Here is a 27,291-nt window from a genome sequence, read left to right on the forward strand (position 1 = left end):
CAATCGGTGACGTTACTTGCTCTGAGACTTTGAAGTAGTGGTTCCCCTTGCTCTGCAAGGGCCGTGGCTTTTGTGGAGCGATGGGTAACGATGCTTCATGGGGGACTGTTGTTGATGTGTGCAGAGGGTCCCTGGTTCTCGCCCAGGTATGGGCGAGGGGACGGTCTAAAGTTATACTGTTACATTAATGCGGTTGACCCGGATCACTGGTTGCTGCGGAAAAGGAGGAGGTCAAAAGGCGGGTGAGTGAAACGGCTAGCTAGTTAGCGGTGGTGCGCGCTAAATAGCGTTTCAATCGGGGACGTCACTTGCTCTGAGACCTTGAAGTAGTGGTTCCCCTTGCTCTGCAAGGGCTGCGGCTTTTGTGGAGCGATGGGTAACGATGCTTCGTGGGTGACTGTTGTTGATGTGTGCAGAGGGTCCCTGGTTTGCGCCCGGGTATGGGTGAGGGGACGGTCTTAAGTTATACTGTTACACCTGCATCGCGTGTTAATGCAAATCATAATGTGCATAGTTTATAGTTATATTAATTAAATCTCAACCATAAATGTTAGAAATGTAAAAAATTTCCTGTGCCACATCAGTTTACAGAAATACTCATCATAAGCTTTGATAAAAGATACAAGTGTTATGCACAGAATTATAGATATACTTCTCCCTAAATGCTGTGTCATATTTAAAAAAAGCTTTACAGCAAAAGCAAACCATGCAATAATCTGAATACAGTGCTCAGACACAATACAGATACCCGCCATGTTGTGGAGTCAGTAACAGTCAGAAATAGCGTTATAAATATTAACTTACCTTTGATGATCTTCATCAGAATGCACTCCCAGGAATCCCAGTTCCACAATAAATGTTTGTTTTGTTCAATAAAGTCCATCATTTATGTCCAAATACCTCCTTTTGTTGGGGGCGTTTAGTTCACAAATCCAAACTCATGAGGGGCGGGCAAGTCCAGGTCAAAGTTCAGACGAAAAGTCCAAAAAGTTATATAACAGTTCGTAGAAACATGTCAAACGATGTATAGAATCAATCTTTAGGATGTTTTTAACATAAATCTTCAATAATTTTCCAACCGGACAATTCCTTTGTCTTTAGAAATGCAATGGAACGCAGGTCGCTCTCATGGCCACACGCTTGATCAGCTCATGGCCTTCAGCCAGAACCCTTAGTCAAACAGCTCTCATTCTCTCCCCCTTCACAGTAGCCTAAAGCAAGGTTCTAGTGGAAGCCTTAGGAAGTTCAATATGACCCCATAGACACTGTATATTCGATAGGCAATAAGTTGAAAAACTACAAACCAAATTCTCACTTCCTGGTTGGATTTTTCTCAGGTTTTCGCCTGCCATATGAGTTCTGTTATACTCACAGACATCATTCAAACAGTTTTAGAAACTTCAGAGTGTTTTCTATCCACTACTGATAACGCTTTTCATCCGCTTTTATACGCTTTTCATCCGAACGTGAAAAATGCTGCCCCCTATCCCTAACATTTTCCCTTGTATTTCAAGATTGTAAAATATAATAACATTATCTCGTGGACAGAGCTAGCCAATAACATCCCTTAATGCTCAGACAGATTCAATGGCTGTAGCATAACGTATTCGACTGAATGATTAGCTAATAAATACTTGAGATATTATGAATAATAAGCATATGCTTTAACCTGATAATAGACTACTAATGATAATATAACAACTTCAAATACAGAGCTAGTAACGTTACGTAGCCTAGGTAAACTTAGCTGACCTTCAATTGAGGGAATTCAGCAGAGTTCTGAGACATTTTTAAAACTCATTGAAACTCTGAAAATAAATACATGGGCAAATGTTACCAAACATGATAATAAAATAGGCCTGCATTATGGTAGGCAGCTAATTGTTAAATTACACTTTTCAATTGTTAATTCTAATTGTTAAAGCCACTGTCTCTTCGCTGATCGCCTGTGAGTGAGATAATGCTAGCTAGCCAATGGGAGCGTAGTAGAACGCCCCTCTGAATAACACAGCGTGGTTTTGGCTTAAGGATCGGTGTCCCACTAGTGGGACAACATCCGGTGAAACTGGAGGGCGCGCAGTTCAAATAAATAATCAGAATTATTATAGATTTTAAACATTTAGGTATATATAAGTGTCTTATATCGGCTGAAAGCTTAAATTATTGTTAATACAACTGCACTGTCCGATTTACAGTAGCTATTACAGCGAAAACATGCCATGCGATTGTTTGAGGATGGCGCCCCACATCAAAATATTTTTCCATCAGCACAGGTTTCATACATTCATATATAATGATTAAATATTCACTTACTTTTGAAAGTCAAAATACATTTATATTTTCTCCTCAGATACCCTAAAATGTAATCAAACTATAATGTTTATTTCGGAAAGAAGTATGTTCAATAGGAAACCGATTTTAGCAGGTGCGTAATGTCTTCATGGCGTGCGCAAACACGAATTTCCAAGACTGTGTCCTACTTAAACAGTTATTTCTTATGAGTTTTTGAAGTTACAAGCCTGTAACCTTGAACATAGACTGCTGACACCCTGTGGAAGCCATAGGAATTGCATCCAGGGAGCTACTTTTCAATATGACCTTTCTCTTGCATTTTTAAGAGGATGGTCTCTCAAAAAAAAGATTTCCGGTTGGTTTTTCTTTGGATTTTCTCTTACCATACCTATTGTGTTATATTCTCCTACATTATTTTAACATTTCTAACAAACTTCAAAGTGTTTTATTTCCAATGGTACCAATTATATGTATATCCTGGCTTCAGGCAGTTTACTTTGGGCACGTCATTCAGGCAGGAAGTGGAGAAAAAAGGGGGCCTTAGCCCTAAGAAGTTATCCTCTTATGGATAGGGGAGAGGCTAGCGTCTCAAGTGGCCAATAGCCTCAGGAAATGCATAGTGCCAAATTCAAATAAAACGCGATAAAACTCAAACTTTCATTAAATCACACCCCTCTTCTTCTTGATGCAACTTTATATTATACTCAAGACACATATTATCTTCACACATATTTTAGACGCTTTTCACTGACAGACGCAACTCAATCAGCTAGACCTATTGCCATGCGCACTACCCAAATTACGTGCTTCCCAAATAGGCATAGGCTAATAATCCTCTGTGGCTAAGTCATGCTCGCTGGTGAAGTATTTTTAATTATTTTATTTAGACAGGAGTAATTATATTATTTTGGCGAAACATCAATTTAATTTAGGGCAGTCCAGCATCCTAACTGTGCACCCGCCAACTTTCATCTACAATTCGCAAAAGGGTGAAACCAGAGATCTGTATATAATGACAAGATGCTCATGTCTCTACCCTAACAATGAGAGTTTTGTCTCAAAGGCCGGAAGGCAGGCAACAAGCTTAGGTTAGCATATTATGCCCATAAAAACGCATTGTCTTATTCTGGACAGATTTTGGCGAGAGTGAGCCCTCTCGCTTCACCTCTTCCTCTCTGCTGAAACTATGTCACTGGAGAAAGCATCCGAGTGAGCGAAACAGCGCAACTCAATGTGTAGCCCATGTATCGGGTGCGGTCTGGCCAGAAATAGTATGACATGTCATACTCTTTTGGTCCAGACAGCATCAGATACATGGGCTTGACATAATGAGACAGTGGGGCGCTGTTTCGCTCGCTCGGATGTTTTAACAGAGATTGATGCTTCTTTCTGTCCATGTGCGTCTCGGTCAAATAAATAAGAAATATTCCAATATCTTATTTGGACGGGCAAGGAGATCCGGTAGCCTGGCCCGTCCATAACACTATCCCTGGATTGAAACGAGAACCACGTGTAGCCTACAGTGAATAAATACATGAGATTGAGGCTCTCTCTCACGAATTGATTGTATAATGTACACACATAATTTCAGTTTGTGAATGGGTGTTGGATAATTGTTTTTTTAGAAATTATAAAGAAACCCTATTATAAACAATTGTAACACTGCCATGTTGATCTGAGTTTTTCTGTTGGAAAAAAGGCATTTGTGTCCGACTTTTGTCAATTGCAGATTTACCTCCGACTTCACTCCACGACTTTGGTCTAGTCGGTTGCTTTAGCCACTCAAATGCCCCCAATATTAGGATAAATTACTAGAGGGGCTATGTCATAAACTCTCAAACCAGTCTAATTGGAATTAATGGCATAATCCTGATTTTACTTAATGCGGAAAATAAAAGTAAGGCATGTGATATCAGAAATTGTGTAATGGAATTATTGTCAACCTAGAATTGTCAAAAATTATAAATACAGTTTATATAGGTTTCATACCCATTTTCTGTATAAATATCCTCTATAATATATGTAAACATACCATAAATATCTACATTTTTATTTTCTTGGAAAGTGCTATTGGAGTGCTGTTATATGATACAATAGCGGTACTTGTTACACTTACAACTTGTGTAAATCCAAATCCAATCCAATGGCTGTGGATTGACTGCATTGTTTGAATGGAATGTTGGCATATTGGCAGTTGATTTGAAACATTTATAGCATCATTCCTGTAAAACTGGCTAGCTAGCTAACAAACAAACAGTGCAGATCAATTATTCAAATTCCTAATTTTACACAATATCTTATCACAACACTGGCAAACCATGGTTGACCAACTCCCTGACCAAAATGGCTGTCTATTATGCCATCATAAGAAGGTTCATCATGTCCATTCTAGTATTCTAATCCCTAATTCTATAGTCTACAGTCATCCCTGGTTGCAATGTTAGGAAGTAGAATTAGGCACAATAGGAAGCTATACATTTTTATAATGTTCTCTACCTGTCACAATTTTAAGGTTACATATATTCGAAGTTCTGTATTTTTCTCTACTGGTCACAATTTTGAAGTTCTATATCTGGAAGCTATATATTTTTGCATTTTCTCTCCCCCTGTCCTCGTGGCTAGGATGAAGTACATTGAGACAGAACCAAAGAATGGCTTGGTGGTAGTGGAGGAACAGAAAGTTGAAGGTGAAGGAACACATAAGACCTCCTCGGACCAAGAAGACATGAGATGTTGTCCCCGAAGTTGACCTAGGCATTTAGTGAGTTGTCTCAAAATGTTTCTACGGCTGTGGTAGTGCCCAGGTTTTTTTGCACTTGTTGAAACTGTATTAATGTCGGCAATAATCTTACCGCAACAAATCCAGTGACTGAAAACCTTGCACAGCAGCTTTGGTGTTTGTTTATCTCTATTACTATCTTTAAGCACATCTTGTTTGACCCCCCACGGCTTGGATAAAGAGCATTGTTTATTTCCTTATTCCTCGGTGCTAAGATAAAGAACATCATCTTTACAGAGGAGGCCTCGGGCAAATAGCCCTTGGCTCTCTCGGGATATACTAGTCCGTCTAGCCAGTTGGGTTCTAAGTTCATTGCGCATACAGTATAAATATCTCTCCGGGAAGAAGAAGGGCGGGGTTGCATGTTTCATGATTAACGACTCATGGTGCGATTGTGATAACATACAGGAACTCAAGGCCTTTTGTTCACCCGACCTAGAATAACTCACAATCAAATGCCGACGTATTATCTCCCAAGATAATTGTTTTTGGTTATAGTCACAGCCGTGTATATCCCCCCAAGCCGATACCCCAACAGCCCTCAAAGAACTTCACTGGACTTTATGCAAACTGGAAACCACATATCCTATTTATTGTAGCTGGGGATTTAAAAAAAGCAAATTTGTGAAAAAGTCTGCCCGAAGTTCTATCAACACATTGACTGTAGTATGTACCTGTGCTAAGAACTATTCAGCTGGTCTAACCAATCGGAATCAACTCTTCAAGATTGTTTTGTATCACGTGGACAGGGATATGTTCCTGGCAGCCTCCAAAAATAACATTGACGAATATACTGATACGGTGACTGAGTTTATCAGGAAGTGTAAGGGAGATGTACCCACTGTGACTATTAAATCCTATCCTAACCAGAAACTGTGGATAGATGACAGCATTCGCACAAAACTGTGATGGCCACTCCAATACCTTGACTTTGTTGTCCGTAAGCCATTTTGCCACAACTTTGGAAGTATGCTTGGGGTCATTGTCCATTTGGAAGACCCATTTGCGACCAAGCTTTAACTTCCTGACTGATGTCTTGAGATCTTGGTTCAATATATCCACATAATTTTCTTTCCTCACGATGCTATCTATTTTGTGAAGTGCACCAGTCCCTCCACAACATGATGCTGCCACCCCCGTTCTTCACGGTTGGAATGGTGTTCTTCGGCTTGCAAGCCTCCCCCTTTTTCCTCCAAACAAAACGATGGACATTATGGCCAAACAGTTATATTTTTGTTTCATCAGACCAGGGGACATTTCTCCAAAAATGACGATCTTTGTCCCCATATGCAGCTGCAAACCATAGTCTGGCATTTTTTTATGGCGGTTTTGGAGCAGTGGCTTCTTCCTTGCTGAGCGGCCTTTCAGGTAATGTCGATATAGGACTCGTTTTACTGTGGATATAGATACTTTTGTACCTGTTTCCTCCAGCATCTTCATAAGGTCCTTTGCTGTTGTTCTGGGATTGAGTTGCACTTTTTCCACCAAAGTACGTTCATCTCTAGGAGACAGAACGCATCTCTTTCCTGAACGGTATGAAGGTACCTTCAGTATTTTGGAAATTGCTCTCAAGGATGAACCAGACTTGTGGAGGTCTACATTTTTTGGTTGATTTCTTTTGACTTTCCCATGATGTCAAGCAAAGAGGCATTGAGTTTGAAGGTAGGCCTTGAAATACATCCACAGGTACACCTCCAATTGACTCAAATTATATCAGTTAGCCTATCAGAAGCTTCAAAAGCCATGACATCATTTTGTGGTATTTTCCAAGCTATTTAAAGGCACAGTCAAATTAGTGCATGTAAACTCCTGACCCACTGGAATTGTGATACAGTGAATTATAAGTGAAATAATCTGTCTGTAAACAATTGTTGGAAAAATGACTTGTGTCATGCACAAAGTAGATGTCCTAACCGACTTGCAAAAACTATAGTTTGTTAACAATACATTTGTGGAGTGGTTGAAAAACAAGTTTTAATGACTCCAACCTAAGTGTATGTAAACTTCCGACTACAACTATAAACATGGCAAGAAGACTGGGAATATGGCAGAATACAAACCGTGTAGTTATTCCCTCCACAAGGCAATCAAACAGGCAAAACGTCAGTATAGAGACAAAGTGTGGTGAAAAAGGTTTAACAGCACCTAAACCCTCAGGCAACTACACCGCCCGCAACCACAGGGCTCTCCAGAGGGTGGTGCGGTCTGCCCAACGCATCACCGGGGGAAAACTACCTGCCCTCCAGGACACCTACAGCACCTGTCACAGGAAGGCCAAAAAGATCATAAAGGACAACAACCACTTGAGCCACTGCCTGTTCACCCCACTATCATCCAGAAAGCGAGGTCAGTACAGATGTGTCAAAACTTGTCAAAATTTGGACACACTCATTCAAGGGTTTTTTCTTTATTTGTACTATTTTCTACATTGTAGAATAATAGTGAAGACATCAAAACCATGAACTAAAACATATGGAATCATGTAGTAATCAAAACAAATCCAAATATATTTATATTTTAGATTCTTCAAATTAGCCACCCATTGCCTTGAAGACAGCTTTGCACACGCTTGGCATTCTCTCAACCAGCTTCATGAGCTATTCACCTGGAATGCTTTTTCAACATTCTTAAAGGTGTTCCCACATTTGCTGAGCACTTGTTGACTGCTTTTCCTTCACTCTGCAGTCCAACTCATCCCAAACCATCTCAATTGAGTTGAGGTCAGGTGATTCTGGAGGCCAGGTCATATGATGCAGAACTCCATCACTCTCCTTCTTGGTCAAATATCCCTTAGAAAGCCTGGAGGTGTGTGTTGCGTCATTGTCCAGTTGAGAAACATATGATAGTCCCACTAAGCTCAAACCAGATGGGATGGCGTATCGCTGCAGAATGCTGTGGTTGCCATGCTGGTTAAGTTTGCCTTGAATTCTAAATAAATCACAGACAGTATCACCAGCAAAGCACCCGCACACTATTACACGTACTCCATTACACATCCTCCTCCATGCTTCACGGTGGGAACCACACATGCTGAGATCATCTGTTCACCTACTCTGCGTCTCACAAAGATATGGCGGTTGGAACCAAAAACCTCAAATTTGGAATCATCAGACCAAAGAACAGATTTCCACCGGTCTCAAATCAAATCAAAGTTTATTTGTCACATGCTCCGAATACAACAGTTGTAGACCTTACAGTGAAATGCTTACTTACAGGCTCTAATCAATAGTGCAAAAACGTATTAGTTGATAGGTAAGTAAAGAAATAAAAACAACAGTAAAAATGCAGTGAAAAATAACAGTAGCGAAACTATATACAGTAGCGAGGCTACATACAGACACTTGTTAGTCAGGCTGATTGAGGTAGTATGTACATGAATGTATAGATAAAGTGACTATGCATATATGATAAACAGAGAGCAGCATCAGCGTAAAAGAGGGGCTGGGGGGGCACACAATGCAAATAGTCTGGGTAGCCATTTGATTATGGCTGTCACAAAACTGTTGAGAAGCCTTTTTGTCTTAGACTTGGCACTCCGGTACCGCTTGCCATGTGGTAGTAGAGAGAACAGTCTATGGCTGGGGTCTTTGACAATTTTTAGGGCCTTCCTCTGACACCACCTGGTGTAGAGGTCCTGGATGGCAGGCAGCTTAGCCCCAGTGATGTACTGGGCCGTACGCACTACCCCCTATACTGCGTCTAATGTCCATTGCTCATGTTTCTCATGGCTCAAGCAAGTCTCTTCTTATTATTGGTGTCCTTTAGTAGTGGTTTCTTTGCAGAAATTCGACCATGAAGTCCTGATTCAGTCTCCTCTGAACAGTTGATGTTGAGATGTGTCTGTTACTTGAGCTCCGTGAAGCATTTATTTGGGCTGTAATTTATCCTCTGTAGCAGAGGTAACTCTGGGTCTTCCTTTCCTGTTGCGGTCCTCATGATAGCCAGTTTCATCATCGCTTGATGGTTTTTGCGTCTGGACTTGAAGAAACTTACAAAGTTCTTGTACTTTTCCTGATTGACTGACCTTCATGTCTTAAAGTAATGATGGACTGTTGTTTCACTTTGCTTATTTGAGCTGTTCTTGCCATAACATGGACTTTGTCTTTTACCAAATAGGGCTATCTATTGTATACCACCCCTACCTTGTCACAACACAACTGATTGGCTCAAACGCATTAAGGGAAGAAATTCCACAAATTAACAAGGCACACCTGTTAACTGAAATTCATTCCAGGTGACTACCTCATGAAGCTGGTTGAGAGAATGCCAAGAGTGTGCAAAGCTGTCATCAAGGCAAAGGGTGGCTACTTTGAAGAATCTCAAATATATAAAATATATTTAGATTTGTTTAACACTTTTTTGGTTACTACATGATTCCATATGTGTTATTCCATAGTTTTGATGTCTTCACTATTATTCTACAATATAGAAAAAACATTTAAATAATGAAAAACCTTGGAATGATTAGGTGTTTTTCCAAACTTTTAACTGGTACTCTATATAAACATTCACACACCATTTTGAGAGAATCAACTGCTGATACTGATAGGATAACACAATATTTCTGAGACGAAGAGATGTTTATATTTTTAGCTGACATATTTTGACCTATTAGAGAAGCTAACTGTCAATCTGCACTTGTCTGTCCCAGCTGTGGAACCACCCAAACATCACAAGAGGCCAAACAACGAGAAGGCCACTGATGACTACCACTTCGAGAAGTTCAAGAAGAGGAATCACAGATACTGGGGACAGATTGGCCCTAGGACTGGAGATTGAAAAATCTCTACTAAACATGCTTTTTAGTCTAGGACTAGGCTTAATCTGTGTCCTGGAAGCCAGCCCTAAATGTTCTTCAGAAAACGAAAATCTCCCTGTTTTCCTCGTGAACACCTTTGTCTTTATAGCCCCTTCTCCTTTTTGTTTCCAGCATTGTTATATTGTCTGGGACTTGATCAATGTTATGTATTGTCTATATTTGTATTCTACCATTGCAGATAGCATGTGAAATGTCATAAATCTGAATTATGTGATGGTGTCATTCCATCCTTGGTTTCTACAATACATTTCCCATGCTATTTTAGAATTTTTGTGTCAAAGTTAGAATAAAAGTATTTTTGTTGTAGCAGTATACATTTTCAGATTTTTCCAGAAATATCTGGGATTTTTTTAAAGAGAAGAGGCCGAAGCTTGAGTTTATAATTATGTTTTATTGACTTGTCCAATCCTTCATGGAATTAACAAACGCTTACTAACTGAAATTGCAAAATTACAAAAATACTGCTGCAAAAGAAATCCAATAACATGTCCATGACATGCTGTCCTATAGTCATACATTTAAACATGTTTTAACAGAACGAAAGAAAATGGCATCTAGTAATACTGTACATCTCTGCCACTGAGTTAACTGAAATGGGTTTCACCTAACGAAATATCAACAACAATGTACATAATGGGCATATTAACACCAGAAAGAGCAAAATACAAAACCTTTATAATCTTAGATATCCAGGGACACATTTTAAGGTGCTTAGGCCAGCTAATTAAGTCTTCAAACTAGTTGTATTATTACTTCTAATCTTGTCCCAACTATTCATGAATGAAGAACACTAAAATTTCAAATACGTTCCTACAGATCTTATAGCATTTATGAACTGTTACAGTTGATTACCATTATTGATTTCATAAAATATGTGTGATGTTTGTGCAGTTTGGAGTGTTGTTAGAACCATAGTTATACACAGTGATCGAGGGAGAGGTCCATTCTTGTTCCAATAGAAGGGTTGATTTGTTTAGCAACCAAACCGACCTGTGCGCAACTATAGGACAAAACAGACAGGATTGTAAACTACATTTAGTCTCCAAATGTTTATTGAAAACACAAATACATTTGCCCAATGAGCACTTCTCTCTCAAATACATCGTTACAGCTGATGGTTACATACAGTTGAAGTCGGAAGTTTACATACACCTTAGCCAAATACATTTAAACTCAGTTTTTCATAATTCCTGACATTTAATCCTAGACAAAATTCCCTGTCTTGGGTCAGTTAGGATCACCACTTTATTTTAAGAATGTGAAAAGTCAGAATAATAGTAGAGATAATAATTATTTCAGCTTTGCATTCTTTCTTCACATTCCCAGTGGGTCAGAATTTTACATACACTCAATTAGCATTTGGCAGCATTGCCTTTAAATTGTCACCTTGGGTCAAATGTTTCAGGTAGCCTTCCACAAGCTTCCCACAATAATTTGGGTGAATTTTGGCCCATTCCTCCTGACAGAGCTGGTGTAACTGAGTCAGGTTTGTAGGCCTGCTTGCTCGCACACACTTTTTCAGTTCTGCCCACAAATGTTCTAGAGGATTGGGGTCATGGCTTTGTGATGACCACTCCAATACCTGAACTTTGTTGTCCTTAAGCCATAACTTTGGAAGTTATGCTTGGGGTCATTGTCCATTTGGAAGACCCATTTGCGACCAAGCTTTAACTTCCTGACTAATGTCTTAAGATGTTGCTTCAATATATCCACATAATTTTTCTCCCTCATGATGCCATCTATTTTGTGAAGTGCACCAGTCCCTCCTGCAGCAAAGCACCCCCATGTTTGATGCTGCCACCCCTGTGCTTCACCGTTGGGATGGTGTCCTTCGGCTTGCAAGCTACCCCCTTTTCCTCTAAACATAACGATGGCCATTATGGCCAAACAGTTCTATTTTTGTTTCATCAGACCAGAGGATATTTCTCCAAAAATGACAATATTTGTCCCCATGTGCAGTTGCAAACCATAGTCTGGCTTTTTTATGGCAGTTTTTGAGGAGTGGCTTCTTCTTTGCTGTGCGGCCTTTCAGGTTATGTTGATATAGGACTCGTTTTACTGTGGATATAAATACTTTTGTACCTGTTTCCTTCAGCATCTTCACATGTTCCTGCTGTTGTTCTGGGATTGATTTGCACTTTTCCCACCAAAGTACTCTAGGAGACAGAACGCGTCTCCTTCCTGAGCGGTATGACGGCTGTGTGGTCCCATGTGTGTGGTCCTACTTGCATATTATTGTTTGTACAGATGAACGTGGTACCTTCAGGCGTTTTGAAATTGCTCCCAAGGATGAACCAGACTTGTGGAGGTCTACAATTGTTGAGGTCTTGGCTGATTTCTTTTGATTTTCCCATGATGTCAAGCAAAGAGGCACTGAGTTTGAAGGTAGGCCTTGAAATACATCCACAGGTACACCTCCAATTGACTCAAATTATGTCAATTAGACTACCAGAAGCTTCTAAAGCCATGACATTATTTTCTGGAATTTTCCAAGCTGTTTAAAGGCACAGTCAACTTAGTGTATGTAAACTTCTGATCCACTGGAATTGTGATAAAGTGAATTATAAGTGAAATAATCTGTCTGTAAACAGTTGTTGGAAAAATTACTTGTGTCATGCACAAAGTAGATGTCCTAACCGACTTGCCAAAACTATAGTTTGTTCACAAAATATTTGTGGAGTTGTTGAAAAACGAGTTTTCAAATGACTCCAACCTAAATGTATGTAAACTTCCGACTTGAACTGTAGCTAGTGAAAAAGCCACCTACAATTCCCCACTTGGAAGCTTCTTGTCATTGTTGTTAGCTATCTGACCGTTTAGAATCATAAAAATGCATGCCTTCCGGCCACATCGATGTGTGTGCATAATGTTTTTGACGTTGTCACCCAACCCGTCTTTGTGCCCATCCATATGGTCTGCTCCAGTGCTTTAGGGCTCATCTATCGCGCCAGTGGTCCCGTGACCGTTTAAGTTGTGTTTGGGGGTAGTTTCCTGTGAGGTGGGTCCGTCTGTGTCCTCCACGCCATCCTGGGCTGACCTAGATGTGTCACCCCCGTCCGGGGACGCCCAACTGTCCCCGCGCCGGTAGGCCTCGCACAGAGGCAGGTCCGTACTGTCCCACTGACTGTAGCTTTACCAGAACAAAAACCATAGGGGGGCATAGAATCAGCAAAGCACAGAGAGGAAGGGGCAGACTCACATCTGGTACAGACACACACACACACATGCACAAAAGAGACAGACAGGTATGATACACACAAGAAGTCAGTAAACAGCAGTATAAAGGACAAGCTTAAGCTCTAAGGATCACAGAGAAATGTTATCTGGTGCTGTGATGATATCCCTATATAAATAAGTGTGTCTTCATTCCTGTCCGTCTTCGCTATTAACAGCCTCAATGCGATCTCAAAGATGGTCAACTGAACACGTTCATAGCTTGTTTTTTCCATTTCCAAATGCAACACAATCAATGGAACATGACCTGGAGCAAATGGTCAATGACTAGCTTTGGGTCATCTTGAACTGAGTGCTTAAAATACCTAAATCACCTAATTTTGTAACCATAATCCCAGAAGTGTATTAGGTCCTGATGCAGGGGTAAGAACAGGAAATGCAAAGGCAGAGAAAAAGAGTGGCCCCAACACCTTGCATGCCTAAAAGCAGCATCCAGAGAGACAGCTAGATTTCTCACAGTTAAACAAATTAGACAACGAACTACATTGTTTTGTGTCTAGTTTATTTTTTAAAGTTTAAAAGGGTTTAAGGGTGGGTCTATGTAGGTGACTGATATAGACTTAATACATAATGCCATAGTTGATGTTCGTGCTTTGTGAACACAATTTGCACGGTTACTGGCTTGGTAACTTGTCGGCTAGCTAGGGATGGAATCGGTAGAGATACTGGATTCTGTTCAAACAAGTTTATGGAACCCTCATAGAGATTGGATTTGAGACATGTCTAGCACTTTCCAGTCAAAAAACATTCTATAGAAAATGAATAACATAGAAAGCTTCAAATGGCTGGTGTGATTATACAATGGTTAATCTACCTATACATCCATAATTTATATTTGGGGTTATAAAGACATGTTAATGGAGGAAAAACTACAACAATTGAATATAAATAATCTTCCAGTGATTTTGTGATTGTATCATAGTTTTTGTTCTTCATAAGAATCCAAGAAATATGCTACAAAGCATTTAACATGTATTTTTCTGACATTTCCCTTTCCTCCTCTCTATGCATGTTCTCTTATTCATCACTTCCATTTGCCTATTACAAAGAACTGAGGAAGAATATAGCAACCAGATACAGTAGAAACTCCACACTTATGATTGAGTGTAACATTTACCATGTAGAGACCTACAATCTATCATACATGAGGATAAAAACTTCCAGAGGCATGTCAAACAAGGCACTTCATTTAATTTTAAACTAAATGAGATGAGATTCTCACGTTAAATGTACTGCAATTGATTTTTGACCATAGATAGATCAATCATCTATTGAACCCGGGCATTTAGATATTCTAATGAAGTTGACTCAACATACAAAGACAATAACGAACTAATGGATATGACTGAGGTGGTGGGGTAAGATCAACCCTTCATAAGGCACGGCGGTGAGGGGTATAGGTGCTATAATGTTGGGGCTATAGGGCATGATGGAGTAGGCCAAATGATCAACGACTGTACAGTATGAGCCTACTTGTACCTGGAGGAGTAATATTCTTCCTCTAGCTCGTACAGGTCGATGGCGATCTCGTCGCGGAGCGAGGTGAGCTTCTTGTCGCACTCCTCCTGCAGCGAGCGCAGCTGCTGGTTCTGCAGGCTGATGGCCTCATTGACTGACGGGAAGTCGTTGAGGATCAAGAACTGCTTCAAGTCCGACACCAGTTTCATCAGGGACTCGCCCGCACGCACCTTTAGACACAACAACAAAGCACTGGGATTATCACTGGTGCTTTTGCTTTGTAACATGCACTCATGTTCATTATGCACCAAATGGGGAAAGCACTGACTGAAACAGGGAAGGACTTCCAACGTTTTTAGTTGCAAAATATTTTCAAATGTTTTCTGTTTCATGCCCCCAATGAACATGAGCCAGGATTCAATTCCATGTTTATCATTTACTTTACTAGTGTCATGAATATACACTCTGGGGTTTAAAGACAAGCTTGTTTAGTTTCAAGGGAGTCTGGGTGGTATGTATGTATAGTATAATGAATGTACTTACTATGTTGGCTGCTCTGACATGCATCTCATAATGGTCCTGCTCAGCCTGTGTAGCCCGAGAGACCTGTGTCTCATCCTCTACCTGAAGTAAAACAACCCAACACATTTTGGTTGGAGAGATGACTCTTTTAGTTGAACCATCATTCTTTCAGTAAAAAATCGACACTTTTTCTGTTTCTCTCTCTCACACAGACAAACACACACTATGTCTCACCACTCTGCGACTGGAAGGCCCTACAAGAGGGTGGTGCACACGGCCCAGGGCACCACTGGGAGCGAGCTCCCAGCTATCCAGGACGTACATGCCAGGTGGTGTCTGAGAAATTGCCAAAGATTCCAGCCACCCGAGACATGTTCTCCATGCTCCAGTCTGGCAGGCGTTACCAGTGCATCAAGACTCGGACAAACAGACTCCTAAACAGCTTTAATCCCCTGGCCATAACACGGTAAAATTGCTAACCACAACTGCTCTCCCTCACCCACAGACCATCAACAGGTCTATACAAACTCAAACACAACCTACGCTGCTGCTAAAATTAATATTGATTAGATGTTTAACTCCATTATGCAGCTGTCCAATGATTATTGATTGCCATTACCAATAGTATTTACTGTATCTATTTATTCTGCTACTGGTCACTATTCCTCATGTTTACATGTATATTCTACCATTAGTATATTACCATGAGTATTTATATATTCCTGCTACCAGTAACTTTTCAGGCCTGTTCACATATATATCCTACTACCAGTCACTTTTTATGTATAAACCCACCTCTCCTGCACATTGAATAAGGTACTGGCACTGACCAGTACATACTTGCATTTTCATGTTCTTTAACGCTCATCATAGTTTTTATGTGGTTTTTATTTTTACTTGTATTTGCTACTCTATTTTCTAGTATCTATATTATTAATATTACTATTATTGTCACTGCATTTTTGGGAAAGTAAAGTTTTAAAGTTTTTGGGAAACTCTAAAAGGTAAGAATTTCACTGTACTTTTTACACAGGTTGCATGCTGCGCACGTGGCGCGCGCACACACACACACACACACACACACAAATATCGTAATGTTACAGCTACCTTTGCAGTTTTGATGATTTCTGTGAGGTTGTCTAGAATGGACCTAATATCATCCTTCAGTCTTTTGTTGTAGTTCTGAAGAAGGCTCTCCTTGCTTTGAGGTAGCGCTCTTTGGCTTGCCATACTATTCAGGAATGTGAACAAACCCACTAAAAGCACATAAAGAATATAAATAACATAAAATACGATCATAAAGTTATGTTGTTAACCAGAAAAATAAAACGGCATGTGCATGGCACTGGCTAACGTTAGTAACGTTAGTTTATCACAAGTGTCTTAACTTCCTCCACTTGCAAAAATGTACATAGAAATGCATGAACCAAATATGTTTAGACATATCCTATGATTGTGCACCCTATATATAGTCTAGTATTATTCAATTACCTTCAAATTCATTGTTGAAAAATACTATTTATAAAAACAGAAACATCCCGTTCAAAAACAACCCTGCCGTCGATTGTTAATGACGTCACATCAAGGTATCGCGGAACTTAAATTACCCACAATGCATAGGTCTTCCTTTCTATCTGATCCAACATGGTGAGTGTATGGATATTTCGTTTGGTGGGGAAAAGATACATGTTTTCATCCATTACCATCTTATTTTTTAAATGTTTTTGTGCCATAAAAGTTACTCTTACTTGTCGTACATAAACAAAGCACCCATTTCACATTGGTATGTTAATAATGTTTTGCTGTTTTATCCGAAATCTCCCATGACTTGGCACTTGGAAGTTGTCCGCAGGAACACCACCCATACAGAGTGGTTTATTTTAACACCATCTTTGTCTAGGAACTTGTTGAAATGCAGTTTATGGAAACGTTAAATCATGCATTACACGTTTTACGCATCTTGGAAAATGTATAGTTGATGTGGGACTAAAGGGCTATTGCAACGTAGCTAGCGAGTGGGATAGCTAGTCTCGAAGGCCTAACTTCGCGTCAGTTTAGGTTACGGGTCTCACGGCCTGTTCCATGCGCCCAGATTGCGTTAACTCATTGTCCATAACAGTAGTAGTGAAGGATATCAAATTATCAAGTAATACGAAGTTGTCAAGTAAACTATTGTATGCCTTTGAGAGCTGGGTAGTTAAATGTGCTAACTAGGTAGCCAAAGCTAACGTTACCTCCAAAGACGCTAGTGTTAATGTCTGTTCGCACAGACAATTTAGTAATGGCTTTTGCAATGATGCTTTGAATTTCTTGAACTGAATCTGTTATGTTGATTCAAAACACGAGCTTTTTAACCCTGAGCTAAAGCCACAGTTAAGTTATATTCTGTTAAATGTGTTTGACCGTTTAACTTTATGCTGACCAGTCGTCTACCTGTTTTTGAAAGCCTAAAGGCAAGAAGTCTAAGGGGAAGAAGGTGGCACCCGCCCCTTCAGTGGCCAAGAAGCACGAGGCCAAGAAAGTGGTCAATCCCCTGTTCGAGAAGAGGCCAAAGAACTATGGCATTGGTGAGTAAAGTCAGCCTGGGATTTCTATTATGTTTTAACCAACTGTTAGACATTTTCTCATGTCAGCATGTGCAGATGATGTAAAGAATATTTGCTATCTTAACAACAATGCAGACAACCCACCAAGATCGCTGATGCACTTCTTTCATGATTATAGTGGCTTCAGGCTATTTTCTATTAATTCTAAAGTGATTAGATGCACTAACCCCCCCCATGTTTATAGGTCAGGACATCCAGCCCAAGCGTGATCTGACACGCTTTGTGAAATGGCCCCGCTACATTCGCCTGCAGAGGCAGCGCTCCATCCTGTACAAGCGTCTGAAGGTCCCCCCTGCGATCAACCAGTTCACCCAGGCACTGGACCGCCAGACGGGTAAGTCTGTGCAATGGCTTATCAATATTGCTGAGTTGTGTATTGACATGGGGGAATTGTTTCTGAAGATGGCTGGTATATTGTGGGTTTTGCAGATGATGTGAAAGAATATTTGCTAACTGAACAGCAATGTTGACACCCACCAAGATCACTGATGCAATTTACTGTACTTGAAAGACCCTCAAGCTATTCGGCTGGATCCCTAACTTTTGACAACTTGAGTTACAGTTGTTTTCTGCAATTCCTCAGATCCAGTGGGATGTACTAATTCTGTATCTCCGCAGCCACACAGCTGTTCAAACTGGCCCACAAGTACAGGCCGGAGACCAAGCAGGAGAAGAAGCAGAGGCTGCTGGCCCGCGCTGAGCAGAAGGCTGCTGGAAAGGGAGATACCCCAACCAAGAGGCCTCCTGTTCTCCGTGCAGGTGAGGCATGAGGGATTGAAGTCATTTTTAGATTACATACTTTGGCCTTGATGCAATGATGTTTGAATTTCTTCACCTGAAACAATCATGTAGTTTGAGCTTTTTAACTCTGAGCATCAGCCTCAATAATTGTTTTTGACTAGTTCAACATAACTTGTGGTTGAACATGTTTTTGATATCCATGTTGAATTCTCCCATAGGTGTGAACACAGTCACCACTCTAGTGGAAAGCAAGAAGGCCCAGCTGGTGGTCATTGCCCACGATGTGGACCCTATTGAGGTAGGACTCCTTTCACTATTCTATGCTTATTTTGCTCATTATGGGTGAGCTGTTGCAGACTTGATCATTATTCATGGGCTAATGTGGTTCTTTGCAATGATGCTTGAATTTCTTCACCTGAATCCTCAATGTGGATCAAAACATACAATCTTTTTAATTCTGAGCGAAGACTAATATTGTAGTTGAGAAGCAAAAGCACAGTCAAGTGTTTGGTCCACAAAGAATAGATACTTGACATTTTCTTTTCCCCTTTGTAGTTAGTGGTGTTCCTGCCTGCTCTGTGTCGTAAGATGGGTGTCCCTTACTGCATTGTCAAGGGAAAGGCCAGGTTGGGACGACTGGTGCACAGAAAGACCTGCACTTCAGTTGCCTTCACACAGACAAACCCGTAAGTAACAGGTGGCATAGCCAAACATTTGTGAAAGTGGTGTTGATGCACTAATGCCTACGCCTAGGAATTTGCGCTTGTGCTTTATAATATTGATTAAATCCTTTGGCGATGATGTATGAATTTCTTCAACTGAACATGTTGCTTTATGAGCTTTTTAACCATGAACCAAAGGATTGTGTGCAGTGTTAACTGGATCTCAAATGTTCTTTGTGACGATGCACTGATGACATGTTCCTACCTCTTCAGTGAGGACAAAGGTGCCCTTGCCAAGCTGGTGGAAGCCATCAAGACCAACTACAATGACAGATACGAGGAGGTGAGTGGCTGGTCTGCCCACCATCTTTGTTAATATTGACAAGTAGTCAAGCCAGTATGTTTTGGTGTCCTGAAGATGGAATGGATTATCTTGTGGGTCACGTTTTGGTTTTGCAGATGACTTGACATATTTGCTCTCTTAAAAGGGATATTGATACCCACTAGGATCACTGATGCAATTTTTGTTAACGACCCTTTGCATGTGTTAATTTCTGTATATGGGGCAGGGAATTGGCAGGAACCTCACGATACAATTTCACGATACTTAGACGCCGATACAAAATGTATTGTGATTTTTATGTTTCAAACGTATTGCTCACTGTATGCTGCAGGGAGACAGAGGACCTGAAAACAAGTTCTGATCAATTGGGGAAATGGTAGTGCTGAACATGTTGGCTCACTGTTTTTTGTGGGATTGAGAACAAGCTATAGGATTAAAAATACCAGCCTTTTGGCACAGGCACAGCAGACTAGCTCTAGCTAGCGCTACCTTTTTACAAACTGATACTGGAGTCAAATATCGATTGTCAAAAATATTGCGATATCCCCCCTGTTGCTACATAACTGGAGGGGATCTGGAGGCAGATTGCTGCAGTCTTCGCCTTTCTCTAAAATGTCTTTATGCCATTCCCCACCAGGCTGAATTAAATCATGACAATGTGCTTCCTTTCCTAGATCCGTCGTCACTGGGGAGGTGGTATCATGGGCCCCAAGTCCACAGCCCGCATCACAAAGCTGGAGAAGGCAAAGGCCAAGGAACTGGCCACCAAGCTCGGATAAACTGTTTGCTATCAAAATAAATGTTCCAAGAAATATGCTATTTTTTCTGGTCTTTTGTCAGATTGGATTGTGTGTATACTGAACAAAAAAATTCAACAATTTTACCGAGTTCAGAAAAGGAAATCAGTCAATTGAAGGAATGCAAACTAGCCGTTTTGAATGCAAAATGTGAACTACGAAACTCGTGTAGATCCGATGAGGAAAAGTTTAGCTGTATGTGAACAAGTGGCTCAGCCAATCATTCACATAACAGAATGCAGCATGCGACCGAAGAGAAGAGACAAAGTATGCTAGTTACAGTATCAGCACGTGCACTGGAAAGACAGCGGGAGAGTGGCACGGCATTTTTCCAGTTAACTTACAGCAGCACGTCCCTTGAATGATAAGGAAGAGGTAGGTGAGTATGAAACAATGTTCTTCCCCAAAAGGAGAGCAAAATGACAAATCTTTTTTCAGTAGCTATAGTTATGCTAGCTGTGTCATCTTAAAATAACCCTAATTTATAAGACGGTTCTTATTTGATCAATGGTGGTGGTCGGACCCATCTATGTGAATCTAGCCACAATGAGGATTAGCCACAATAGTGGACTTTGCGGTTAGCCTTCAAAATAAAAGTATCATTGACTGATGCGAATGAATACAAGTAGTATAATTATGACATTGAATAGATCATGCTAAATGAGTTTGAAATGTTATATAAAACCAAAAGACAATCTGAAATCACACTGGATGTATTGGACTTAGAATTTAATTACGGGCATACTTATTTCACTGTACAACCTTACCTGTGGATCAATGACATGGGGTGTCCGTCTACTCAGTGACAGCCAGAGTACATTTGTGTCGTAGCTTTGAATGTGGGACTCTGAAAGAACTGAATTGAGACATTTATTGTTAACCTATGTGTATTGAACATTATTCCAGAGGAAAAACAATACTGCGTGGATGTTTTGGAGTCTGATAACTGAGGAGGATGTTGGGAAAAAATATATTGGGTATTGAGTAGACTGTTACCCCATTTCATTGATCCCCAAACCTTAGGTGAAGCTGTACAGTGCAATATGAATGTCACCTCCCCTCCCCCTAGAGTTGCAGGATGGCGGGACTGGAGACAGGGACCAGAGTCGGAGCGGGCAGAACTGTAGTGGAGAGGAAAACCGCATCAGCCAAGGAAAGCAGGCACAACAGAATAACAGGATCGGAATAGTAATAAATGGCTATAAACGTAGGCTGACTGAGCAGAGATTACGATCTTGCAGAGTGGAAGTGGCAGGGCTGAGTATTTGTTGAGGTCTTGATTATGGAACAGGTTGCAGCTGGTGGGAATATGCTCTGACTCCAGCACACTTGTCTCACACACACAAACACAGAGGGGGAGAGTACTGGGGGAGTGGCAGCAGGCCAAGGAGACACAGGATGAGCAGTAGAGGGCGTTGCTGGAGCAGATGTGACAGTCCTGACACTTTGCCTGTTTGATGTTTCGTCGGAGGGCATTGCGGCATTTCTTATAAGCTTCCAGGTTTGAGTCCTGCTCCTTGAAAGTGGCAGCTCTGCCCTTTAACTCAGTGTAAATGCTGCCTGTAATCCATGGCTTCTAGTTGGGAAATGTATGTTCAATCATTATGGGGACGACTTAATTGATGCGCTTATTGATTAAGCCAGTGACTGATGTGGTAAACTCCTCAATGCCATCGGAAGTATCCCAGAACATATTCCAGTCTGTGCTAGCAAAACAGCCCTGTAGTTTAGCATCTGCTTCACCTGATCACTTTTTTATAGACCGAGTCACTGGTGCTTCCTGCTTTAATATTGGCTTGTAAGCAGGAATCAGGAGGATCGATTATGGTCAGATTTGCCAAATGGAGGGCAAGGGAGAGCTTTGTACGCATCTCTGTGTGTGGAGTAAAGGTGGTCTTGAGTTTCTTTTCCCTCTGGTTGCACATTTAACATGCTGATAGATGTTAGGTAAAACTCATTTAATTTTCCCTGCATTAAAGTCCCGGGGCCACTAGGAGCGCTGCCTCTGGGTGAGCGGTTTCCTGTTTGTTTATGGCGGTATACAGCTCATTGAGTGCGGTTTTAGTACTAGCATCGGTCTGTGGTGGTATGTAAACGGCTACGAAAAATACAGATGAAAACTAGTTAGATAGCGGGGTCTACAACTTATCATGAGATACTCTACCTCAGGCGAGAAAAACCTTGAGACTTCCTTAGATATCGTGCACCACCTGTTTACAAATATACATAGGCTGCTGCCGCGTGTCTTACCAGAGGCTGCTGTTCTATCCTGCCGATAGTGTATAACCCGCCAGCTGTATGTTATTAATGTCGTCGTTCAGCCACGACTCGATGAAACATAAGATATTACAGTTTAACAAAATAGCACAGTTGGTTGAGCCAATAAAACTGCAGCCATCCTCTCCAGTGCCACCAAGATACCCTCGCTGTGGGGGTATGTCTGCGTGATGCTGATGAGAGCCCTCTTGCTGGTCTTCTCCATGCTTCATGCTTGGCTGCAAACGGAACATCTCTTGAACAACTGCATTAGGCAATTGTATGAGGTGGTGTTGACTGGGTTGGCCTGTGACAGGGTGATATAATACTCAGCCAAGTTGTAAATTACATTTTGTTCAAAGGAAGGATGAAGCTTTTTGCTAATGCACTTCACATCCAAAATTACACTAGTTGTATCTGCTTGGCTGGGAAATTAGCCTACTAGTTTATCAAGCTTCTTTTTTAATACAACTTTTCACATAACAAACATTACCTGTCGTTGTTGATGATGGCCTAGGAACAGTGGGTTAACTGCCTTGTTCAGGGGCAGAAAGACAGATTTTTACCTTGTCAGCTTGGGGATTCGGTCTTGCTATCTTTCGGTTACTAGTCCAACGCTCTAACCACTAGGCTACCTGCTGCCTGAGGTACATATGTACACATACAGTGCATTTGGAAAGTATTAAGACCCCTTGACTTTTTCCACATTTAGTTACAGCCTAATTCTAAAATTGATTAAATTGTTTCTTTCCCTCATCAATCTACACACAATAGCCCATAATGACAAAGCAAAAACAGGTTTTTAGACATTTTTACAAAAGTATTCAGACCCTTTACTCAATACTTTGAAGCACCTTTGGCAACGATTACAGCCTTGTGTATTCTTGGGTATGACGCTACAAGCTTGGCACACCTGTAGTTGAGAGTTTCTCCCATTCTCTGCAGATCCTCTCAAGCGCTGTCAGGTTGGATGGAGAGTTGCTGCACAGCTATTTTCAAGTCTCTCCAGAGATGTTTGATTGGGTTCAAGTCCAGAGACCACTCTTGCACTGTTTTGGCTGTGTGTTTTGGTTCTTTGTCCTGTTGGAAGGTGAACCTTTGCCCCAGTCTGAGGTCCTGAGCGCTCTGGAGCAGGTTTGGATCAAGGATCTTTCTGTACTTTGCTCTGTTCCTCGATCTTGACTAGTCTCCTAGTCCCTACCGCTGAAAGACATCCCCACAGCACGATGCTGCCACCACCATGCTTCACCGTAGGGATGGTGCCAGGTTTCCTCCAGACTTGATGCTTGGCATTCAGGCCAAAGAGTTCAAACTTGGTTTCATCAGACCAGAAAATATTGTTTCTAATGGTCAGTGTTCATTAGGTTCTTTAGAAGCAGTGGCTTCTGTCTGGTCACTCTACCATAAAGGCCTGATTGGTGGAGTGTTGCAGAGATGGTTCTCCCATCATCACACAGGAACTCTGGAGGTGTGTCAGAGTGACCAGCAGGTTCCTTGTCACCTCCCCGACTAAGGACTTTCTCCCCCGATTGCTCAGTTTGGCCGGGCGGCCAATTCTAGGAAGAGTCTTGGGGGTTCCAAACTTTTTCCATTAAAGAATGATGGAGGCCACTATGTTCTTGGGGACCTTCAACGCTGCAGACATTTTATGATACCCTTTCCCAGATCTGTGCCTCGACACATTCCTATCTCGTAGCTCTACGGACCATTCCTTTGACGTCATGGCTTGGTTTTGCTCTGACATGCACTGTCAACTGTGGGACCTTATATAGATGTGTGTGCCTTTCCAAATCATGTCCAAACAATTGAATTTACCACAGGTGGACTCCAAGTTGTAGAAACATCAAGGATGATCAATAGAAACAGGATGCACCCGAGCTCAATTTTGAGTCTCATAGCAAAGGGTCTGAATACTTATGTAAATAAGGTATTTCTGTTTTTTATTTGTAATAATTTTGCAAACATTTTAACCCAGTTTTCACTTTGTCATTATGGGGAATTGTGTGTAGACTATAATTTTTTTCATTTAATCCATTTTACAATAGTTCTGTAACAAAAGTCAACAGGTCTGAATACTTTCCGAATGCACTGTAGGTAGGGATTAAGTGACTAGGCAACAGGATAGATAATAAACAGTATCAGCAGCGTATGTGATTAGTCAAAAGCATTAGTGAAAAAAGGGTCAACGCTTATAGTCCGGTTAACTATTTAACTAACTATTTAGCAATCTTATAGCTTGGGAGTAGAAGCTGTTCAGGATCCTGTTGGTTCTAGACGTGGTGCATCGGTCCCACTTGCCTGTGTGGTAGCAGAGAAAACAGTCAATGACTTGGGCGGCTGGAGATTTTTAAGGCTTTCCTCTGCCACCTGGTATAGAGGTCCTGGATGGTACGGTTCTCGGCCCCAGTGATGTACTGGGCCGTATGAACTACCCTCTGTAGCGCCTTGCGGTCGGATGCCAAGCATTTGCCATACCAAATGGTGATGCTGCCATTCAAGATGCTCTCAGTGGTGCAGCTGTATAACTTTTTCAGAATCTGAGGGCCCATTCTGAATCTTTTCAGGCTCCTGAGGGGGAAGAGGTGTTTTTGTGCCCTCTTCATGACTGTTGATTTGTGGACCATGATAATTCCTTAGTGATGTGAACACCGAGGAACTTCACGCTCTCGACCTACTCTGCTACAGCCCCGTTGATGTGGAGTATGGAAAGATTTGCCATAGAGTGCGAGGGAGAGCTTTGTATGTGTCTCTGTGTGTGGAGTAAAGGTGATCTAGAGGTTTTTTTGCCTCTAGTTGCTGGTAGAAATGAGGTTAAACGGATTTCAGTTTTCCTGCATTAGTCACCGGCCACTAGGAGCGCCGCCTCGTGAGATGAGCATATTCTTGTTTGCTTATGGCCATATACAGTTCGTTGAGTGCGGTCTTAGTGACAGCATCGGTTTGTGGTGGTAAATAGACAGCTATGAAAGATATAAACTCTCTTAGTTAATAGTATGGTCTACAGCCATAATTTCTTCTTTGAGTGTCGGGATTTGGGCCTGGTCTAGGATAATCAATATGTATTTTGCCTCCAACTCATTGACATAGAAGTCAGAGCAAAAAAATACACAAAATAGAAAATTGGTCAGGAGCCTGTAAAGTGGCCACTATTCCATCCAGCGGCATTCTTACAGGACATTATTGATGCCACATTGGCCGTTTTCATGACACCTTTCTAGTTTTATGTGGGGGAATTTTATTTTGAACATTTCAGAAATCCTGTGACCCAGAAGTACTTTTTTATTGTTGCTGACAAGATGCTGGTGACCCCAACGTCTTCCCCCCGCTGAAGGGTTTCCACTAGATAACAACCAAGTTAAAATTGGCTATATTGTAAAAAGAAACCTGTAACCTAAATGTTCATTAAGGTTAGGGATAGGCATAAGGTTATCAGCGTGGTTAAGGTTAAAATCCGATTTTAACCTCTTGGAACTCTAAGGGCGGTATTTCATTTTTGGATAAAAAACATTCCCGTTTTAAGCGCAATATTTTGTCACGACAAGATGCTCGACTATGCATATAAGTGACAGATTTGGATAGAAAACACTCTAACATTTCCAAAACTGCAAATATATTGTCTGTGAATGCCACAGAACTGATGCTACAGGCGAAACCAAGATGAAATTTCAATCAGGAAGTGCTGCATTTTTTGAAACCGCCTCATGGCAATGACTCCTTATATGGCTGTGGAGGAGCTAGGAGTCAGCTTACATTTTCCACGTTTTCCCCAAGGTGTCTGCAGCATTGTGACGTATTTGTAGGCATATCATTGGAAGATTGACCATAAGAGACTACTTCTACCGGGTGGTCGCTTGGTGTCCTCTGTCGCAATTATTGCGTAATCTCCAGCTGCAGTATTTTTCCGTTTGACTTTGAGAAACCGAATGCCACGAATGATTTTTCATCGAATAGAATTGTGAAAAACACCTTGAGGATTGATTCTAAACAACGTTTGCCATGTTTCTGTCGATATTATGGAGCTAATTTGGGAAAAAGTTCGGCGTTGTAGCGACTGCATTTTCCGGTCTTTTTCTTAGCCAAACGTGATGAACAAAACGGAGCTATTTCACATACACAAATAATATTTTTGGATAAAATGAACATTTGCTATCTGAGAGTCTCATCATTGAAAACATCCGAAGTTCTTCAAAGGTAAATGATTTTATTTGAATGCTTTTCTTGTTTTTGTGAAAATGTTGCCTGCTGAATGCTTAATGCTATGCTAGGCTATCAATACTCTTACACAAATGCTTGTGTAGCTGGTTGAAAAGCATATTTTGAAAATCTGAGATGACAGTGTTGTTAACAAAAGGCTAAGCTTGTGTTTCAATATATTTATTTCATTTCAATTGCGATTTTCATGAATAGGAAAAGTTGCGTTATGGTAATGAGCTTGAGGCTATGATTACGCTCCCGGATACGGGTTTGGAGTCGCAAGAAGTTTTAAGAAGCGAAATTGTAGAAATAAGTTATGAATTTGTGGCTGTGTTAATTTGGAACTACCCATCCCGGATCTGGGAGAATTGTCATCAATTAGCATAACACAACGGACAAAAAAATATGACTAGAAAATATTCATATTCATGAAATCACAAGTAAAATATTGAAACACAGCTTAATTAGCCTTTTGTTAATCACCCTGTCATCTCAGATTTTGAAAGTATGCTTTACAGCCAAAGCAAGACGTGCATTTGTGTAAGTTTATCGATAGCCTAGCCACGAAAATCAGAAAAGCAATCAAAT

The 27,291-nt window shown here is 41.0% G+C and overlaps 2 protein-coding genes, 5 non-coding genes and 2 pseudogenes across 7 annotated transcripts; 8 read left to right on the top strand and 1 right to left on the bottom strand.

Annotated features, from left to right (window-relative positions):
• Positions 1 to 10,261: 10,261 nt before the first annotated feature.
• On the bottom strand, positions 10,262 to 16,708 carry LOC110509512 (mediator of RNA polymerase II transcription subunit 22). Its single transcript, XM_021590416.3, has 5 exons — positions 16,596 to 16,708; positions 16,212 to 16,360; positions 15,126 to 15,206; positions 14,604 to 14,812; positions 10,262 to 13,020 (listed from the first exon to the last, which is right to left on the bottom strand). Exons 2-5 carry the CDS (start codon positions 16,332 to 16,334, stop codon positions 12,819 to 12,821), a joined length of 615 nt encoding a protein of 204 aa, XP_021446091.3. The 5' UTR covers positions 16,335 to 16,360; positions 16,596 to 16,708; the 3' UTR covers positions 10,262 to 12,818.
• Positions 16,709 to 17,392: 684 nt separating this feature from the next.
• On the top strand, positions 17,393 to 17,469 carry LOC118945677 (small nucleolar RNA SNORD36). Its single transcript, XR_005040792.2, has one exon. It is a non-coding gene; the product is annotated as a small nucleolar RNA SNORD36 (small nucleolar RNA).
• A 78-nt stretch (positions 17,470 to 17,547) lies between these two features.
• On the top strand, positions 17,548 to 20,268 carry LOC110509510 (large ribosomal subunit protein eL8; the record flags this gene model as incomplete). The annotated part of the gene is made up of 7 exons (XM_021590414.3): positions 17,548 to 17,671; positions 17,895 to 18,044; positions 18,329 to 18,469; positions 18,670 to 18,749; positions 19,007 to 19,137; positions 19,387 to 19,456; positions 20,131 to 20,268. Coding segments are annotated over 7 exons (801 nt in total), but the record flags the coding sequence as incomplete, so codon positions are not given.
• On the top strand, positions 17,742 to 17,810 carry LOC118945682 (small nucleolar RNA SNORD24). Its single transcript, XR_005040797.1, has one exon. It is a non-coding gene; the product is annotated as a small nucleolar RNA SNORD24 (small nucleolar RNA).
• Positions 18,135 to 18,203, top strand: LOC118945683 (small nucleolar RNA SNORD24). Its single transcript, XR_005040798.1, has one exon. It is a non-coding gene; the product is annotated as a small nucleolar RNA SNORD24 (small nucleolar RNA).
• LOC118945678 (small nucleolar RNA SNORD36) lies at positions 18,520 to 18,587 on the top strand (annotated as a pseudogene).
• LOC118945679 (small nucleolar RNA SNORD36) lies at positions 18,841 to 18,917 on the top strand. Its single transcript, XR_005040794.1, has one exon. It is a non-coding gene; the product is annotated as a small nucleolar RNA SNORD36 (small nucleolar RNA).
• On the top strand, positions 19,243 to 19,310 carry LOC118945680 (small nucleolar RNA SNORD36; annotated as a pseudogene).
• On the top strand, positions 19,568 to 19,633 carry LOC118945684 (small nucleolar RNA SNORD24). The gene has a single exon (XR_005040799.2). It is a non-coding gene; the product is annotated as a small nucleolar RNA SNORD24 (small nucleolar RNA).
• Positions 20,269 to 27,291: the final 7,023 nt, after the last annotated feature.

The sequence above is a fragment of the Oncorhynchus mykiss genome, chromosome 29 (assembly GCF_057628025.1).
Source record: "Oncorhynchus mykiss isolate SJ-2025 chromosome 29, ASM5762802v1, whole genome shotgun sequence".
NCBI classification, from domain to species: domain Eukaryota; kingdom Metazoa; phylum Chordata; class Actinopteri; order Salmoniformes; family Salmonidae; genus Oncorhynchus; species Oncorhynchus mykiss.